This window comes from Clinocottus analis, unplaced genomic scaffold (genome assembly GCF_023055335.1).
Source record: "Clinocottus analis isolate CAN_PGR_092001 unplaced genomic scaffold, fCliAna1.0.p SCAF_26, whole genome shotgun sequence".
Classification (NCBI taxonomy): Eukaryota; Metazoa; Chordata; class Actinopteri; order Perciformes; family Cottidae; genus Clinocottus; species Clinocottus analis.
This window is the reverse complement of record NW_027175998.1, coordinates 4,187,668-4,207,064: the sequence shown is the minus strand read 5'-3', so window position 1 is coordinate 4,207,064 and position 19,397 is coordinate 4,187,668. Positions and strand designations below refer to the sequence as shown.

Here is a 19,397-nt window from a genome sequence, read left to right as displayed (position 1 = left end):
CACCGAGAGGAGACTCAGCAGCACCACAGCGGCAACGCACATCCTCATCCTCGCCATGTTCGTCCTTTCTGGGCCTCGGCTCTCTGCTTCTTCTTTTTATTCTTCTTGGTATCCTCTGGTGACTCTGCTCTGCCTGCCACGAGCTTTAAATCAACAGTGGATGCATCTCACAGCGTACGTTGACCTTTCATGGAACCCATGAAGACAAAGCACACAGCGGGAGGGACTTTGATCTGTTTGAGGAACTAACGGATCGTTCTGATCTCATGGGACACTACAGTTGTGTTTTCATTTATGTAAAAACATTTCTTTTTTTATGTCACCAGTGATGGAGGACATTTTTTGGATCATTTACTACAGTAAAAGTAACAATAGCACAACAACAACAACAACAACACTCGCATCAGAAATAAAGGCCCTGCAGTCATGTATGGAGGAGTATGAATAAATAAATGCTTAAATAAATGTATAAATAAATACAGGAAAACATAAATAAATGCTTACATAAATGAATAAATAAATACAGGAATAAATAAATAAATGCCTAAATAAATGTATAAATAAATAAATGCTTACATAAATACAGGAATAAATAAATAAATGTATAAATAAATACAGGAATACATAAATAAATGTAGTCAGAAAAGAATAAATAAAAAAATGCTTAAATGAATGCATAAATACAGGAATAAATAAATACATGTATAAATAAATACAGGAATAAATAAATAAATGTAGTCAGAAATGAATAAATAAATACAGGAATAAATACATAAATGTTTAAATAAATGTCTAAATAAATACAGGAATAAATAAATAAATGCTTAAATAAATGTCTAAATAAATACAGGAATAAATAAATAAATGCTTAAATAAATGTATACAGGAATAACCAAATAAATGTATAAATAAATACAGGAATAAATAAATAAATGCTTACATAAATGTATAAATACAGGAATAACCAAATAAATGTCTAAATAAATACAGGAATACATATTATTATTCATCTTTCACAAAATAACAAACTAATCAGTTCATAAACATATCAAAACAAGCGTCCAGGAGTTGAGCAACTGGACGTAACACCTTGATCCCCAACGAGTTGCATCTGATGTCATGGAGGCGTCGTCTGGGCCGAGCTGTGTGTGCACACACACTGAAAACCTCTGGCTGGATGCATCTCACCAGCGTACGTTCACCTTTCATGGAACCCATGAGGACGAAGCAAACAGGACTTTGATCTGTTTGAGGAACTAATGCATCGTTTCAATCACATGGGACGCTTCACTTATGTTATAATGTAAGTAAACACGTTTATTTCTCACTCATGAATACGTCATCAGTGATGGAGGACATTTTTTCGGATCATTCACAGGAACAATACTCCATCAGAAATGTGTTTTGTGTGCTGTTACTTTCAGTACTTAAAGTATATTTTGATGCTAGTACTTTAACTTTAGTGCATTTTCTAATGCAGAACTTTTACTAGTATTTATACACTAAGTGATGGAACTAAGGTGATGAAAACACTTAAAGTGAACTATGATGCAAACACACTTCACATGTCTTTATTGAAAAGCAGGAAATGTGCAGAATAAAGTCATACACATGATTAATATTCAATCATTCATTTGCATTGTTGAGCAAGAAATATTCTAAATAGTTTGATTTTCATCGACATTAAGTTCAACACGAGAAACAGAACACTTTAACACTTTTACTTGGTGATATTGAGTGAATTTAATGTGATGAATCATCATTTTTATTGAGAAAAAGAGAAAAGAAAAGTTGAAGAGGCCATCGCCAACCGCCTCTGCTTTCTACTTCAGTGAGTGTTGGGAACTCTTGCCATGAAGGAGGCTTTTTGCTCTCACTGGTACACACACAGGTACTCACTGGAGCCTTGATTCCCCGTGTTGAGATCTGCAACGATAACATTGAGACCGGCCTTGATGGACTCATCAACCAAAGCTGTGTTGACGAGCAGGGCGATGGCCTTGATGGGGTTCCTGGATGCCCCTCTCTTGTACCACAGGTACACTGAGTGACCGCTGGTTCCATCGTTGAGGTCGACACTCGCGGGTGTGTAACCTTGCTTCTGGAAGAAAGACGCCTCCATGTTACTGACGGAGACCTGCAGGTCCGTCAGCGCGGGCTCGGAGTCGGTGGTCTGCCGGTACCAGATGAAGACGAAGGACCCTCCGGCTCCCCTGTTGGTATCTTCATCCACGCGGACGAAACCGCTTCCGAGCAGGGCGGCGTCTGATCCGTAGGAATTGGTGGCGATGATGTCGCCGATGTAGGTTTGGTTCTCTCTCTTCAGCCAGAGATGGATCCAGGCCCCTCTGGCGCCGCGGTTCAGATCACAGGCCAGTCGCTCCCAGCTGCCGCCGAACATTGCAGCTTCATTCTTTGCATCCGTAGTGACGTCAACTCCCACGATGGGAGTGTCATACTCTCCAGAGCCGCGGTGGTACCAAAGGTAGATGTAATCGCCTCCCGCTCCAGCATTGAGATCTTTATCGATCTTTGTGTACCCTGCGCTGCTCAATCCAGTAGCCATGCCAGCGTTGAATGTAACTTGAAGCCTGGTGATTGCTGTTGGCCCCTCTTTGTACCAAAGATAGATATAATTTCCACCTGCTCCTTCGTTCAGGTCCTTTTGGATTTGCTTGAAGCCCGCGGCTCTGACAATGTGCTCTTCATCATGGTTCAGGGACACGGCAAGTTGTGAGATGAAGGTGTTCATGGCGGGTAACTGCAGAAAAGACACATCAGGAATAATCAGGTAGCAGCCGGTCTTTGTGTTGGAACTTTCCCTCTTAAATTGTATGTGAACCTGCAGAGGACCGATAGAGAGCATCCTCACCGCAGGCATCACTGTCTGGTGTGGTGACACCACACCGGCAGAGAGGAAGGCTCTGCAGAGAGCCAGAGAGACCGCGGAGAGGATCGCGGCCACAAAACTTCCCTCCATGGACTGGATGTATGTGCAGCGCTGCAGGAAAAGAGACTCACTCCACCGGCTCACTCTCTGCTCAGACACAAACACTGCAACCTGAGACACAGCATCGTCACCCACAGAACACACTTCCACCTCCACTGTTGTCCTTCTCAATGACAGATAACGAGAAAACGATGGATTCTTGGAGACTTACGCGTCTGCTGACGGTCAATGAAAGAGCGGCAGGAAGAAGTCAGCTGGTCCTCTGGATTCTGTTGTGCTGACTGCAGCTCAGCCGCCTTCATACAGAGAGCAGAGATGCGGGAGCTTATTGTTTTATTATGTTCCTGTTATTCTATCTTCAAGCCTGAGAGGAAGATGCTAAGATAATCATGAATAGAAGCAGAACTTCAACACACACACACAATGGGTGAAATGCAGCTGTGTTCAAATCAGATAACACGCCTTGGTTACCTCTGAAATAGGTCAGAGCCAATGATATTCGTTATTTCAGCTAAAAAAAAGACTCAACAGCGGGTAAGATGAATGCACCACCATACTTCCCAACTCTGGGAACGGGACCACCCGACTCGTTCAGTGAGTGTCTCATGATGAAACTACAGCAAACACAACCAACTCTTCTCCCGTGTCCGGCGAGCGAGATGCCGAACCGTCCACATACAGCTCGAAATCTGCATTCGGAAGGAAGGAAGGGAGGGTGAGGTGTCTGTGAGTCATCTCATCTCACGTCGCCGGACACGGGAGAAGGGCTGGTTGGGTTAGATTGAACATTGAACTGTTCGCTCGAAGCTGGGGACGTCTGAAACTTAACCAGGAAGAACAACAAATGGATGCACTCACATGACACTTCATTGGCATGGTGTTGAGCTCACATGGCCCGGCTGCACACAACGTTATCCAGTGCAGCAGCGGCACTGGATGCATACGAGCAAGTGCCCATTGACGGACATCACGGCAGGTGCATTGACGTCTCCAGGTCCAACGCAGCACAGACTGCCGTGTGGGTTCAGGGAGGCGGCGCCCGCTCACTCTGTGACCTCCATCATCCACACGGTCCACCTCTCATCCTTTCTCGAGCGCCTGAGGAGAGACGTCTGACCTCACATCCTGTGCACAGCAGTTCATATTCTGATAGTCGTTAGGCATGTTGAGAGGCCGCTGAGTGAAACATCTCGTGTCTCTGGAGCAGCACCGGCTTTAACTCGCTCCATCTGCAAGGAGGGAACCATTCAGCTTCTCGTTCAAAATGTATTGACAGAGTCAAAGCAGAAGCTTTCCCCCTTTACTTTTAAATGGCTTTGATTGTTTTTTGCTGCAATTTCCTCCAATTATGTATATGGATCATTTCCTACTGTGTAAAAGTCTTAATGTATGCTAAGCTAACAGTCTCCTGGCTCTCAACAAGAAAGCAAATGAGCATATACTTCGAATGCCCCACTTCCAAAGACAACATAAGTATAGAGGACAGAAAATGACGAGTATGAATAAATAAATGCATGAATGAATACGAGGTGGGACGCTACGCCTTTACGGCGACGCCATTGATCAAGAAAACTTCATTCTCTCCTCAGGTAGACATCACACGACAGCTTTACGTAGAAATGTATGTTTGCTGCGATATTAATGTTGAAAATATTGTATTTAGAACCGTGAGAGATTAGTTTTATGCTAATTGGGTATAGATTATGCATTAGATTATGATTTGCTACAAAGACTCGCATGAATCACTAATGCATGAGGAATGTTTGGGTTATTTATTAGAAAAATAAAAAGTCACAAAAAGATGTCTTATCAAAAGTGTTTGTTTTTTTATTCAACTCAAACTGACACTGGAGATGTCTTCACACAGGACAAAACAAACTAATGACAGAAGAAGAAAAAAAAGAGCTAAATCTGCTGATCATTGGGACTATACAGTGAAATCTGAGCGTGACCTAATGTTACAGAGGTGCTCTGAGAGGAGGGGGGAGGAGTCAGATTGACGCCTCGTCTGCTGTGATGGAGAGATGGATGGAGTAAACAGGACGACCACCCTTCCTCTAACACCTCCTCTGCTCCGTCCGTTCTCCGCTCGAGGTGACGGCGAGGGCGAACGGCAGCCGGATGGAGGAGGATTGTGATTGACGGAGAGGGGGAGTGACGGGGCGCATCGACCGCTCTGCTCTCGTTGGTCTGCGCTCATCCCCCCCTTTCCTTCTTTCTCAACTCGGTGGGAGACGTGGAGGGACAGACCGGACCCAGAGACAGACGGGGGGAGGACAAAAAAAAAGAAGAAAAAAAAAAACAACCAGACGCGGCGATCGCTACTCCATGACCTCCTGGTTCTCTTGGTCCGCGCTGATCTCGTCGCCGCCCTCCTTGCCTCCTTCCTTGCTCCTCTTGCTCTTCTTGTGTTTGTGCCTCCGGTGGCTGTCGCCCTCCTCGCTTTCGTGCCTCCGCCTGCTGCTGCTGCTAATCGAAGCAGAAGGGAACCGGTGTGGAAAGGGCAGAGGAAGGCGAGGAGGGGTAGAGGACAGAGATCAGAGGAGGGAGAGAGAGAGAGAGGAAAGGGCACGAAGGGAAGACGATAGGAGCGAGGGAGATAAAAAGGTCGGGGAGGAGACAAGAAGATCAATGAGTGAGAGAAAGAAAAGGTGAAGTGAAAAGGAGACCGACAAAAAGAGTTAGGAGAATAACGGGGAGACACAGAAAGACAGTTTGATGTTCTGCGACAGTTTGCTACGCCCTTACACCACCTCGTCTCGGCCGTTAAAGCGTAACTGTAATATTTCCCCACCTGGACCCCCATTTTCCACCATGAAGAAATAATAAAACATTTCCCTTTTGCTTGATCTGATCGGTCTATTCTCAGCTTCTGAAATTTATGTTTCCAGTTGATTTATTAAATATATATATGAACAGTCATTCTCGCATTGCGGCGTAGAGATCCTGTGACCATGTGGATCAGGAGCGTGTTCATATTTTCAATGTTAGCATCACGTGCTAACGTGATAAAGAGCCAGACAGACCTGCCGACATGAGCCCAACTATAGCACCCAGGATCAACTTTATGGGGGGAGTTAGCAAACATCTGTCTTCGTTGGAGGTTTTTGTGTGCGTTTACGTACCTGCGGGAGGACTTGTGGCGTCCCTCCTCCTTTTCTCGGTGCCGTCTCTCTCGGTGTCTTTCCTCCTTCTCTCGGCTCGACCGCTCGCGGTGCCGATCCCCGTAGCCTCGCTCCTGCTGGTACTCGCGGTAACGAAACCGCTCCTCGTCGCTGTGGAAGTGTGGAGGGAAAAGTGTGGAGCTCTCACTGGGCTGCGTTTGTTTCACGCACAAAAAAACAACAAACAAGCCCGTACTCTGGGTAAAATAGGTCTTTATGGAAGACGCTCGTCTCCGTCCCGCTCACCTGGTGTAGCTCATCGCTGAAGGGCTGTGCTCCCTCTCTCTCTCCCGCTCGTGTGTCCTCTCTCTGGGCCTCTCCCGCTCCTTCTCTCGCTTGTCGTCTCGACGGGCGTAGTAGTCGCCCCAGGGTTTAGTGTTGTCCATCATCGGGGGCCAGGGAGGAGGGACGCCTCCGGTCATGGGCGGAGGGTACGCGCCTGGCGAAGTGATAAAAGTTATTGCTCCGCGATCAAACACTTCCTGGAAACGAGCAGAGGTTAGAAACACCTGGCCAACGCGGTAAAGCCTCCTACCTTGAGGGAACGGGTAGGGAGGGACACCGCGTCCATCATAACCTCCAGGGTGGCCGCTGTGGAAAGAGAAGAATGCTGCTTTAAAACAAAAAAAAAGGTCATATTGATAACATTTGTGTGTAGATAAATACTAAATCCATCATACTACAAATGCTCTTTTGTGAAGTCATGTTTTCTTTATCATATTATCTTATTAAGCCCATGAGCCTACAGTATAATTACATCAGTATCATGTATCTCTGTGTCCTCAGGGATCAAGTTGCCAGTTCTGCATCAGGCTGCACGAGTATACTACGTATTGGCTATCTCAGCGTAAGTATTTAAAACAGTTACCTGTCCATAGAGGGGATGATAGCGGGAGGAGGGCCGCTGGGTGGAGGCGGGAAACCAGGAGGAGGAACAGTGATGGGCAACCCTACAAGAGCGGAAAAGAGAGAATTAACACGTTGACCAGAGCAGAAACAGGGTAAGATAAGACGGCTGCTTAAGAATCCCACCAGGAGACCAGCTGAGAAATTGTAAAGGTGATGATGATGATGGTGATAAACTTACTGGGTAGGGGGATGAGCGGGGGTGCAGAGTTGACGTTGGGTGGAGGAGGGAGGAACGGAGGTGGGGGGATGTTTGGAGGATGTGGTCCAGGGGGGAAAAAGGTGGGAAGCTTAGCCGGAGCCGGGTCGGCGTCCGTCTGTTCGGCGATCACCTGCAGGACAGCAGACAGTATGAGAAACACACACACACAGTTTCTTTCAACTTGAACTCTAGTTTAGTGGAACACAAGAAAAGTGTGTCCGTGTTGCGCTGGTGTACCTGGATATTGTTGCCTTCTAGGTTGTGTCTGCGGCGCCCTTCGACCCTGCTGATGGTGGCCGTCCCTCCACCGATCACATCTATCGTACCACTCGTCTTCCTGGGAAGCGGATATCAAAACGTGAAAATTAAGGCCGTGTGCATACCAGAACTGTAGTCGTGTACTTCTACAATACGCAAACAGCAATGTCAATGTCAATGCCAATCATTTGCCAAACGTATGATGACTAAACAGAAACCCGACACTGGATTTATTTTGATTTTTTAGGTTCGGTCAGGGATTTGACTCCCGTGTTTCAGAGCTATTACAGGAATCTATTTGCGCCAGAAACATCCACGGCCCCCAAGAGGACATTTAATTACTCCATGAAATGATGCCATGAAAAAAACAAGTTACAAAAAAAGTATAAAGTACTGAAGTTTCCCTTTAAGGAGGATTGGAAGCCTTTAAAAAACCTTTAGGCAGGTTTTATCATTAACTTACGTATAATAGGACATGTCCTGAGGAGGCGGACCAGGGGGCCACTGAGGGGGGGAGATCCTACCATGTTGGGAAAAAAAGGACAGGAGTAAAGATGATTAGTGCATCGGCCTAATCACACACACACACGCATACGTACAACCCATGGGATGACCTCGTCTAACCACCGATGAACTCGGTTGTGACCAGGGGCTTGGTATTTACAAACTTGTAATCTGGATCAGAATGGATCCAGTGTCCCCCGAGCAAGACACTTAACCCCGAGTTGCTCCTCGGGCTCCTTAAGCAAGGACGGGTCAAATGCAGAGAAGAATTTCCCCCCAATGGGATTAATAAAGGATTACTTTCTTATTCTATTTTTTCTATGCGGATTGCTTTTGAGATGCCAAAACCTGCAGTTCATCAAATGGCCACTTGAGGCCCCGTAGACCACCTCTGTGAAAATGCATCACCGTACAACAGAAATAAATGTTTAAAAAAGGTCTCTTGTTAATTTTCACACTAATGACAACGGTACGAGGGAGTGGATTTTTATATTACTCACCCATTTAAATATATTATGGATTGAATTTATGCATAATTAAGACCTTTAAGTGACGCCACAGCCGCAAGCTTTCTGCAAGGTTAAGTCACATGAGAGACCAACTTTTTCAAGTGTTAAACACATTTTACATATTTTGACCTGATGTCTGTCTGTCTGTCTGTCTGTCTGTCTGTCTGTCTGTCTGTCTGTCTGTCTGTCTGTCTGTCTGTCTGTCTGTTTGTCTGTTTGTCTGTTTGTCTGTATATTCTTTTAAGCGTTTTTGTTTGATACTTAACTTGAAAACGTTTACAACACAAGTGGATGGAAAGACTTTGTGGGATGTTACCAGATATGGTAATAAGCGACGCTAAAAGCAGGAGTGTTACCTGGGGACCAGGTTGACAGGGGGGGGCTTGTACATGTTGATGGGAGACGTGAAGTCTGGCTTTGGCGTGTGAATGGGCAAACTGGACATGTCCTTGTCGTTCCCCGTCCTGCCTTGCTGAACCTGAGAAAAAAAAAAACACAAATATATTTCACGTGTTATTGAAAGTTGTGATAGTGTTTTATTTGTCTCTGCACAACATTGTGGAAATATAGATGAACGTGTTTGAAATGAAACTATAACGTTTAGTTTTGTTAATGTTCCTTAACAAAAAGGGGGAAACGTTTTTTATCATGTAAAGTTTCCAGATAAAACCACACAGGAAGCTGCTTTGATTCCAACTAACTGATGAGAGGGGGATGCTTATGAAGAAAAGAGAAGTTTGAGAAGAGTCTAGAGGGCATTGACAGAAGACAAAAAAGTACAAAGTAATCGCTGGTCTCTCACGGTAATCTTGCTCGTCACCGAGCCGACATTAGAGACCTCCAGGCCCATGCGCAGTCTCTTCTGTTTTTCACAATAAGCCTTCCATGTGTCTTCATTGAAGCCGTAGTTAAAGTAGTCCGACAGATCCGCTCCTACACACACACACACACACACACACAAAAGTGTGAAATACAGTACATGCTAGGCACGACATGTCATCTTCCCCCTGGATCTCGGGGCGCCAAACATCCTGAAAGTGCACATAACTGTGGTGGCTAAAGAAACAGCTGCACATTTTCACTGGTTGGTTTTTCTTCAGCTACACACACACAAACACACACACACCTGGCTTTCTCCAAGGTTTCTCTTCAAATGACTCCACGTCCGCCTCCAGCACTGGAACCCCGTTGATGTTACCGGGAGCGTCCAGATCCACTCCCTTCAGCTTGGAGGCTGTGGGAAAATAATAAACATCAGAACAAGTTAAGTGGACATGAACATGTTGTTTTCTTTACAAGAAAGAAAGCGGTTTAAGACCAGAGGGCAGTACCTTGTCCATACGGTCTGGAGCCAGTTGTCTTTATGTTGAGATTGACAGGTGGAGCGCCATACGTTCTGGGAGGAGAAATAAATAAATAATCACACATCTCCTCTTAATTAGCTGTTATATGCATCATAGTTTTATTTAAAATTTGTTATATAGAGTTTGTTAAAAGGTGGATATGCAAGTCAACAGTAAAACACGCCACACTTTGACTGAACACCTACGTGTACTGTGGCGCTCCTGTCTTTATGTCTCCAATGGTGACGCGGACATCGTCGTCGTCGTCATCACTGTCGCTGTCACTGTCAACGTCCTCACCTGCGGGTGCTGCTTCTACTGCCGCCACGTCGCCATCACCTTCAGCCTCACCGTCACCTGTCGCCTGATAGAAAGGGGAGGGAGGATGAGACATGAAGAGGACAGAAAACCCCCGAGATGAAGAACTGAACCCCCTTCCAGAAAGCCAGTTTAACAAACTCTGAGCCGAATTTTAAGTTGACTAACCCTGAGGTGGAGTTTTTTTTACTCCAGAACAGGTGAGCGGTGTTCGTTCACCGAGTTAAACTCATGCACAGAGCGAAAGAAAACCAGGCCATCATCAATGGAGCTCTGCATCCGTAATTAACAATAGCAACAGGTAAATACATGGCAGAGCCACCATATTAATCCAGTGGATGTAGAGATATTAATGCATGTAAACTATATACAAACTATCCACATTTATCTTGACACAGGGGCCTAAACTCTGTGTTATCTTATTGAAACGTTTCCTCAATTTGGTAAACAATGAATGAATGCCGAATAAAACCCGACTAGGATAACGTGGTGAACTCTGACTGTATATTAGCTACTGCAAGAAAAGTAGTCAAGTTAAACGCTGTCATTGAAATGCAGTTAAAACACGTTCACTAGACGCAACCTCCGAAAAAAAACCTCACTTTCAAACTACATTTTGCAGCTGCCCCACTCTACGGCTCACACAGAAGTAGTGACATCACCCGCCTCTTAGGCCACAACAAATACGCCAACGACAACAGTTCAAGGATGTTACATACGATCTTCAATATAATCTGAATTATTTTTCCATCAGTGACCGCCAAAATCCAATGTGTGCACAGGGTCAGAGCATTAAATATATTCATAGAAAAAGAACTTACACAGGAAACGATTGAGAAAAAAAAGACAAACTGAGGTTTTATTCTGAACTGAGGGTGACCTGAAAGTGTAATATTTGAATTTGAGGGAAGCAAAAAAAACGATGATCAAAGAAATGTCTGACAAGCCAAAAAACAGACTAATACCCAACCAGGTTTTACGAACTGACCTGAGATACCTACTTCAACACTGAATGAATGAGGAAATAAAACCAGGTGTCCGTCTCTGCAAGGAGAAAACCTCGTGGCGAGCCGGTTAGGTTCACAGTGACAGGTTAAGTTACCCATCCTTTTGGAGCTGAAAACCCGGAGTGTAGCTAACTCAAAGGTTTTAACTAAACCTGCTTTCTTTCCTGCGGCCCCTTGCAGCGAAGTAAGCACTCAAACAAAAGAGAGAAAAAAGAAGCGTTACCCACAATGCAACACATTCTGTGACTGTGTCCATGGTTACCCACCTCAGAGGCCACTCCATTGCCTGTAGCGTGTGCTTCCTCTGTCAAAGCATCAGCAGGCGCACTGCGGATGCAATTTAGTTTTAATTATTGTGGTTTTCAAGCAGAGTTGTCACATTCTCAAACTTCACAATCACTATCTTTTTTTTAAAAAAAAAAAGGTACTATTCAATACAAAACAATAACTTAATCCAGGAATTTTTATGTCGTTATTATTCCGGTGCTGTTAAAAACATGCATTTTTAATCTGCCTGTTAAATGGTATTGCTGTAGATTTGTATTCAACGGTAATGTATTGTCAATCAGTTTGTGTCTTGTGAAACTAATGAATGCACAGCTATGGATGTGCACACCCCCTGGATGTAAACAGGTGTCTTCTGAGTTATTTTTAAAGTAGCTTACACAAAGCCAAGGTGTTAATGGGTGAGCACGGACGACACACACCTGACAGCAGCATTCAGTTTGGCTTCCTCGTCCTCATCTTTGGTCTCCTCATCTGCAACATGAAACAAACAAAAATTGAAAAGCCGTTTTCAATCATAACTAGCCATCCATTAGCTTCTCCTGTCAAACGTATGGACACAACACAACGGAGAGACACCGACATTAATATTTAACACATCTTAAGTTTCAATACACTACCTGAACAATTCAACAGAGACATGTTTCATTACTTTTTTCCTCTCTCAAATTGTACGGCTGCAAAAGGCCGGGAAAGCTGCTAGCTTAGCTTCCAGGCTAACTGTTATCTCAGTGGTTGTGGTTAGCATCTCATTACCAGAGCGGCGCGCGCGCACACTCTCTCCCTTTCTCCCGTTCGGTCAAGAGGAGCTGTGTTTGCGGACAGCATGCTCTTTCCTTTCTTTTCCTTTTACCTCCGTAGAGCCATTCCTCCTCCTCGTCTCCGGCGCTGGCATCAGTGGTGGCTGTTTTGTCCGCTTCCTCCGCAGACATGTTGAGCTCACGCGGAGTACTACACGCTACACCAGCAGCGGCGTCACTAACACAACAATATTCAACAAAAGCTTCCCAATGCAGAGAGTCACGTATAGTTTATCCCTTTATGCAAGGAAACGCAGTTATGTACAAACAAGTATTATGCCTTAGCTAAATTCATCTTCAACCGAGTTGAGCGAGTGAATGGCGTGAACCCGGAAGAGGATGTTGACGTCCTGCTACGGTGAACGCGTCGGTGGAGAAAACCACAGCGCCCCATGCGGCTGAGACAGGTAGTGCAAGAGAAATACAAATCCATTGTGTGCTGCTTTTAATGCGTGGATAATTGTATTGCATGGACGTAAGATAAGATCATGGCTCAAGCTGACCTTAAAAAGTTCCTGTCCCAGCCCAGGACTAAATGTACAAGTCTTGACTTTGACTGAAACCCTTGTCACTCTTACAAGAGATGTTAACCGTCACGATCATGTGACACAGAGGCTTGGAGACCCCTAACATGGCTCCAGGCCTCTGTCCTCTGGTCCATAGGCTTCAACTGTAAAATGCAATGCATGGCCAAAAGTATGAGCACACTCCAATTAATAATTTAATTCCCAAACTATGAGCTCTCAATCACTTCAACACAAGTCTCTGCTCTTCTAGAAAAGACGCAGGGGTCATTAAATAACCGACAACACTATCGAGGACTCAGTTATATTCCAAGTGTCTCAGTGACAAGGTTGAGTGTTCAGCCTTTCATTAGGTTCATTATTTACGCCTGAGCTTCTCCGAATGCAACGTGTCCAAACCTTTAAAAGAAGAGCTCACAAGAAAGAAAAAAAGAGATGAAACACACTAAACAGTTTGTACAAAAATCTGTGTACTTAGTGCTCACAAAGTGCAAACCCTTGGTGACAGCGTACACATAGAGACTTAGTGGAGGTGGTGGTGGTGGTGGTGGTGGTGCAGCCAGTAAGGGGCCACAGTTCAATATTGCCCCAGGTCTCCTAAGTGGATTCATCTGGCCATGGCCACCAGAGCGAGGTCGGCCCTGAAGTTCAGCTATGTTAACACTTGCAGAGCCCTCACCTTCATCCCAAAGACAAAGCTGGTTTGAACCTAGTTTAAGAGTTAATCCATATTGGTGCAGCCCAGCCTCTGTGTGATGAAACTTGGGTCGAGTAAACACAAACCTCCTACAGGTTAATTTGACCCCGTCACACCAGAAGAACAGACCATACGTGGAAAGCCGGATGGGTTTTGTTTGTGTTTCTGATTGATGGAAAGTGATCTGGGAGGGCTGAATTACACACTAAAGCTTATGGTGAAAGGTCTGAACTGTGGCTTTGTTGTGGTCATTAAAACACTTCCCGCCGGGTCGCAACTCCGAATCAACGTCTCGCCATGAACATTCTTCATGGACAAGAGACGGCAGCACACTTTTGTGTAAAAACGTCATAAACGGATGTCCCCATCTATAAAAGGCAATCCCAGACCAAAATAAGACAATGTCTGCGCATAATTTTGTCCCTAAATTGTAGACGTATGCAATATTGTGACATTGTAAAAAAAAAAAACACAAAGAATCAGAGATGTACAGCTGTGAGGGGAAAAAGCTGCGGGATTTAATCACCGGACTTCTAAGGAAGTGAACATTCAGGCGCTCCGCCCTGCTCCAGCATTAAGACTGTGGTTGTTGCATTTCACTGAGCAGGGTGCAATAATCTATATACTGTAGTTCTATATGTCTACATTCAAAGCAGGGCGCTGCTGGACAAGAGGAAACATCCTCAGTGTATTATATATATACCACTACCCTGACTGTAATAAGACAGAGAGACAGATAGTGATAAATAAAGCAAGAAATATTTAATGAAATAATCCAATAATGTATGTATATATATCTTCAGGTTAAAAGAAAATACAGTGTGGCTTGTGAGCGGTCGTTAAGGTTAAACAGCAGCTACTACACGGTGACCTCTGGTCACAAATCCAGACTTATAGAAGCTGCCTCTCCTGACTTAAGAGTGCACCCTTGCATGTCTCGGCTTAGTGGGTCTCGGCGCTTGGCGCCAATCCATTTAATGCATACGAGAGATTTAACTTCATCTTTGTTAAATGCACTGAATGTCTTTTCTTTTTATGTAGTTGTTTTGCAGAAAAACCCACTCATTCCACATTATCTTGCCCCACGGAGAGAGACAAACTGCATCCCCCTTATTTTCTACGTTTATGACATGAAGCAGCAGCTGCTGCGGCGCTCATCACCAGCAAAACAGATTGCTGCTGTGGTTCTGTTAATGCAGAGAGGATTGTTAATGCATTTAGGGCCTTTTAAGTGGAGGCCACTTGCATTGTCAGTAAACGACAAAGAAATCTGTGGAAAAAATGATCTCGCTCTCTCTTTTTTCCCCTCCCTCTATTATCATTTCTTTATGTGGTGATTACACGGACGCAAAATCCACCAGTACTCAAGGCGAGGGCACGTGCACGTTCGCACGGACGTAGTGTCTATACGGCATGCGCGACGTGCACACACTGTGGTCGTTTATGTGTGAGTACATTGATTTTTCTCTTATCACAAGTACTCTATCGCATCGTACATTTCAGCTTTTGTGTGGATCCCTGTATGTTCACAAGCACGCACACACACACACACACACACACACACACACACACACACAGTCAGACTGTAGACAGAGGGAGAGGGAGGGATACCAATGGTCTCTCAGTTAAACTAATCATGGACATTACATTTATTTCATTCACTCCGTCTCCCCTGACCTCATCTTACTCCTCTCGGTGTTTCACCCCATCTGCTTTCACATCATCACAGCCCCTCCCCCTTTTAATCCTCCACCTCTCCTTCCACATCTGATGGAAGGAGAGGTGGACTGAAACATCCTTTTAGTCCAGATTTAGAATGTGTTTTTGAGTGAAATCAATGCAACTGTGCTCAGATTTTATCAGCCGTGAGTCTTGTGCATCGTCCCATTATGTGTGTATACATACACAATGGAGAAGTCTGTTTTTTCGGCAATGTCGCCACAGACAGCCATCTCATAATACTGCAAGTATACAACAATGCCAGTACTTTCATCAGAAGGCCAAATGGTTTAATTCCCATTTACTCTTTCAGCGATATTGACTGAACAGACACTTAGTGCCACTTTAACTGCCATACCCGGAGATTGTCAATGGCTTGTACGAGGTTTAAACTGCACGTGCGATGACAGTACACGCACTACAACACTCACTATACAACCACGTCACCATAAAGTACATTACCATTGCAAAGAAATTACTAAAATGAACGAAAATTAGTGGAAAAGTTTGGATATATTCAGCTGACAGGTGTTTCTATTATTTTGTCCAACCCCTTTATGTCAGTGAGGGTAGACTAAACAAGGGAAACCCCTCTCTGCATAGTGAACAACAGTACTTTACTCCTCCGCTCTCCGCCCACTTGCACCCTGTTTGCCTCTAGTTCCTCCTCTCTCCTTTCCCTTTCACCCTCTGTATCCTCCCGCCTCCCTCCCTCCCTCCTTCCCTCCCTCCTTACGGTGGATTAGGCCGCTCTTACAGCCTAGTCGATGCTAATCAGGTTTATCCAGACAGAGGGCGATCATTGGACTATCGGTAATTACACATGCTGATATTAGCTTACTCAGATATGTGCCCTGGCACATTTTCAATCCCTCATCTCTTTGGAGCTAACATGTGGTCATCACAACAGGGTGATGCCACACTCTGCGGTTTATCGCGACAGTTTTGACCCTTTTGTTTCGCAACACAAAGCTCCATCTGTCACGAAAAACAACCGCTCGTCTCACGCTGAGGCCTCCGAATGCGACACAGTTGTTTCCGGCGTGATTGTTTTTCACGCCGATGTGCAATTACGATTCGGAGCTCGTTGGTTTCGCATCAGAAGTTCACTGCAAAACAAGAATTCACACAACTGACAAACTCCCCGTTGTGATCACGTTTCCAGCAAAAGTAAACATGAAGCTACGGCCAGTTAGCTTAGCTTAGCACAAAGACTGGAAGCGGGGGGAAACAGCTAGCCTGGCTCTGCCCAAAGGTAACACAATCCACCGTCCGGCTCCGCTGAAGCTCACTAATAAGCAACTATTTCTTGGCTCCGAGCAGTTACCAGGCAACCGGTGAAGATTCCAGGATGTTACCGCGTCTGGCCAAGAAATGCTCCAGCGCCCAAAATTGTCTTTTTTCTTTCATTTTTTTTTTATTGTACTTTGGTTTTTGTGCAGATTACAAAAATAGACAGACATGAGAGTTGCATCTATCTTCCACTTAACGCTAACAGATGGAAGAAAAGCAACTCTTCCTCTCAGAACATCACTGGATTCAATCACAGTAAATTGCATCAAAGTGAAACTAAGGCCGTGCATTGTTTCTCTGAATAAGTGGTCTTTATTTTATTTTGTTTTATTTTTTTTTTGACCCACCTCTCAGTCTGAGGTCATAATTGATGTGTGAAAAACCACGATTGAGCCGCGGATGGACACTTAACAACCGCACAGAGTGGGGTCAAAAAAAAAGAAAAGACAAGACAAGTGGACACAGATATCAGGTTGATGATGTCCAGTCAGCAGACGGAGAACAGAGCTGGACTGCATCAGGAAAAAAACAACAGAAAAAAGCTTGTGCCGAGTCATGGGCCAATCATTGGAAAGGAGACTAGACGAGGTATTGTTTTTACTTCAAACGTGTGTGTCCTAGTGCAGTGTGTGAGAGTGTGTGTGTGAGTGTGTGTGTGTGCGTCTGCGTTTTCCTGTCTGGCTCCCGTGGTTTTGTAGGAACAGCCAAAGGCGGCCTACGTACGTGCCCGCCTGAGGGTGTGAAGATCCATTTGTAGGTGATTGAGTTAGAATGTGTGTGTGTGCACGTCTGTGTGTGTGTGTGCGTCACTCAAAAGGAGAAAGGAGAGAAAGGGAAGGTGAATGAGAATAAGAGAGGAGGAACAAGGAGAGAGAGCGAGAGAGAGACAGAGAGAGAGGGAGGGAATGTTTTTTCATTACGTAATCTAATCTAAGTGGCTATTTTTCTTGTATAAAACCTCCGTTGCCCTCTGTGAGAGCACTGTCCTCATCTGTCTAAAAGCACTGAGTGAGTCATGCTGTGGGTCCACACACACACACACACATATAAAACACACCGAGTCACAGTGAGTCAGCCGAGATCGGCCATAGACGCTCACCTCAGTGATGAATAATGCAATAGGGAAAGGCATAGTACAAGCTGCTCACATGACATGTGAACCCGGTGGACAGCAGACGTACGGACGATCCTGACGGACTCCCACGCGAACACACACGGCGGCGTCTTCGCGGGGCAGCTGGCGGACAGGTGGATGGTACTTTGACACCTCCGAGGTGCCGGCTTCCTTTGTCTCCGGAAATCCAACAGCAGATTCGCAAAAGGTGCCGAAGTCAATCTGTCGCTGAGGCAAAAGTTCAACATCGTGGGGGGGAATTGTGGAGTTGTTCCACTGTTGGTTGGAGAGTTGGATGAGAAGTTTGCAGCTGGTTAGCTTAGCTTAGCACAAAGACTGAAACCTTCCCTTCCCCTCCTCCTGTTTTCAGTCTGTGTGCTAGGCTAAGCTAACCAGCTGCAAACCTCTCATCCAACTCTCCAACCAGCCACCCTGACACAAGCAATACGATGAAAGTTCACGAATGAACACGTTGTATATCATTAGATAAATGTGTACACACACACACACACACACACGCAGAAGGTTCCAGTCCTTGTGCTAAGCTCTGCTAACCGCCGTAGCCTTTCAGTCAACACACGATGAGGATGGCGGTGATCTTCTCTTCTGAGCCTCCACCAGAACAACAATACGCATAATTTCCCCAAAATTGTTCATCTCACACCAGACTGAGGTCGTGCAGAGACACATATTTGTGTGCAAGAAACAACCAAACATTGTGTTGTCTAAAGGGTAAAAAAAAAACCCTTCGAGGCATCGCCGCCTGCACAAACATCTCTGTGGAGCACATGGTCGCGCTGCGGCGGATCTTTCTGACCTGTCTGACCTTTTTTGACCTTTCTGACCTTTCTGACCTTTCTGACCCCCCTCAGGCTTCTCTTCCCACCCCTCCTCTCGTCCCTCAAAACCGTCATCACCCTCCAAGGGCGTCACGGCGTCTCGACAACCTCCACAGGACTGTTTGGTGCAATTTCCCTGGAAATTCACAATGACCCAAAAAGACAGGACCAACTGGACTTTGGTTCTGTTTACATGTTTATATATTTATTTTTGAAACAGGCATTTGGTGCAGTTTTGGACAGTACTCACTGTCTAAAACTGTCCAGAAGTCCTGGAGCTGAGCCCCGGTCTGAACGGGTGTGTGCATGCAGAAGTTCAATTTGCCCACAGTTGTTTTTTCTTTTCTTTTAAAAAAAAAATCTGGAACAAGTCACATTTTCCAGAGAATTAAACTGCAAAAACAAAGTAATGAGGTAAACAAAATCAATTAAATAAATGTTGTGCTATATAGTTTAGCATCATCTTGCCATCATGTGCTGAAAGTCATAACGCCACGGGGCGGTGCGCTGAGGTTACAGAATAATCATGTGTGTAAGAACAGAAAAAAACACACACAACGGGCCCAGTGTCCTCTCACATATTCCTCTGGAGCTGCAGGAAACACACAAACCAGAGGATGAAATCGCACACACACACAGACACACTTAGATATGCAGAGCCAATGAGGCGTAAAGTGAATTAAGTGGCAAATGACATTAATATTTGAATGTTGTCACAGCCCAGCAGTCCATCTTCATCTCTTTGATGGTGCTTTTGAGGTTTATGGCGGAGAAGGATGGAGGAGTCCTTCGCTCTGTTGGCTCCGTGTCGCCGCTTTGTTCATCGCAGGGTCTCAGTATCGTGACCGCTTCCATGAAACTGCATTTACCAAACACCCAAGCAACTCACCGTAACACGAGCAATATTATAAGTCATTGGGGATTCCTATTTATAGCGAATAATACATTTGTGAAGACCGACAAGA

The 19,397-nt window shown here is 45.0% G+C and overlaps 1 protein-coding gene across 3 annotated transcripts; it reads right to left on the bottom strand.

Annotated features, from left to right (window-relative positions):
- Positions 1–4,754: 4,754 nt before the first annotated feature.
- Positions 4,755–12,567, bottom strand: fip1l1b (FIP1 like 1b (S. cerevisiae)). Of its 3 annotated transcripts, none has more exons than XM_068592034.1 (16): positions 12,300–12,567; positions 11,869–11,920; positions 11,428–11,488; positions 10,043–10,200; positions 9,825–9,889; positions 9,620–9,727; positions 9,296–9,426; positions 8,850–8,971; positions 7,944–8,000; positions 7,460–7,559; positions 7,202–7,352; positions 6,983–7,064; positions 6,650–6,705; positions 6,361–6,553; positions 6,076–6,225; positions 4,755–5,419 (listed from the first exon to the last, which is right to left on the bottom strand). In XM_068592034.1, exons 1-16 carry the CDS (start codon positions 12,376–12,378, stop codon positions 5,272–5,274), a joined length of 1,713 nt encoding a protein of 570 aa, XP_068448135.1. In that variant the 5' UTR covers positions 12,379–12,567; the 3' UTR covers positions 4,755–5,271. The 3 variants fall into 3 exon arrangements, with proteins under 3 accessions (XP_068448135.1, XP_068448136.1, XP_068448137.1); XM_068592035.1 differs by having other exon boundaries at positions 4,755–5,416; XM_068592036.1 differs by lacking the exon at positions 12,300–12,567 and adding an exon at positions 12,067–12,175.
- Positions 12,568–19,397: the final 6,830 nt, after the last annotated feature.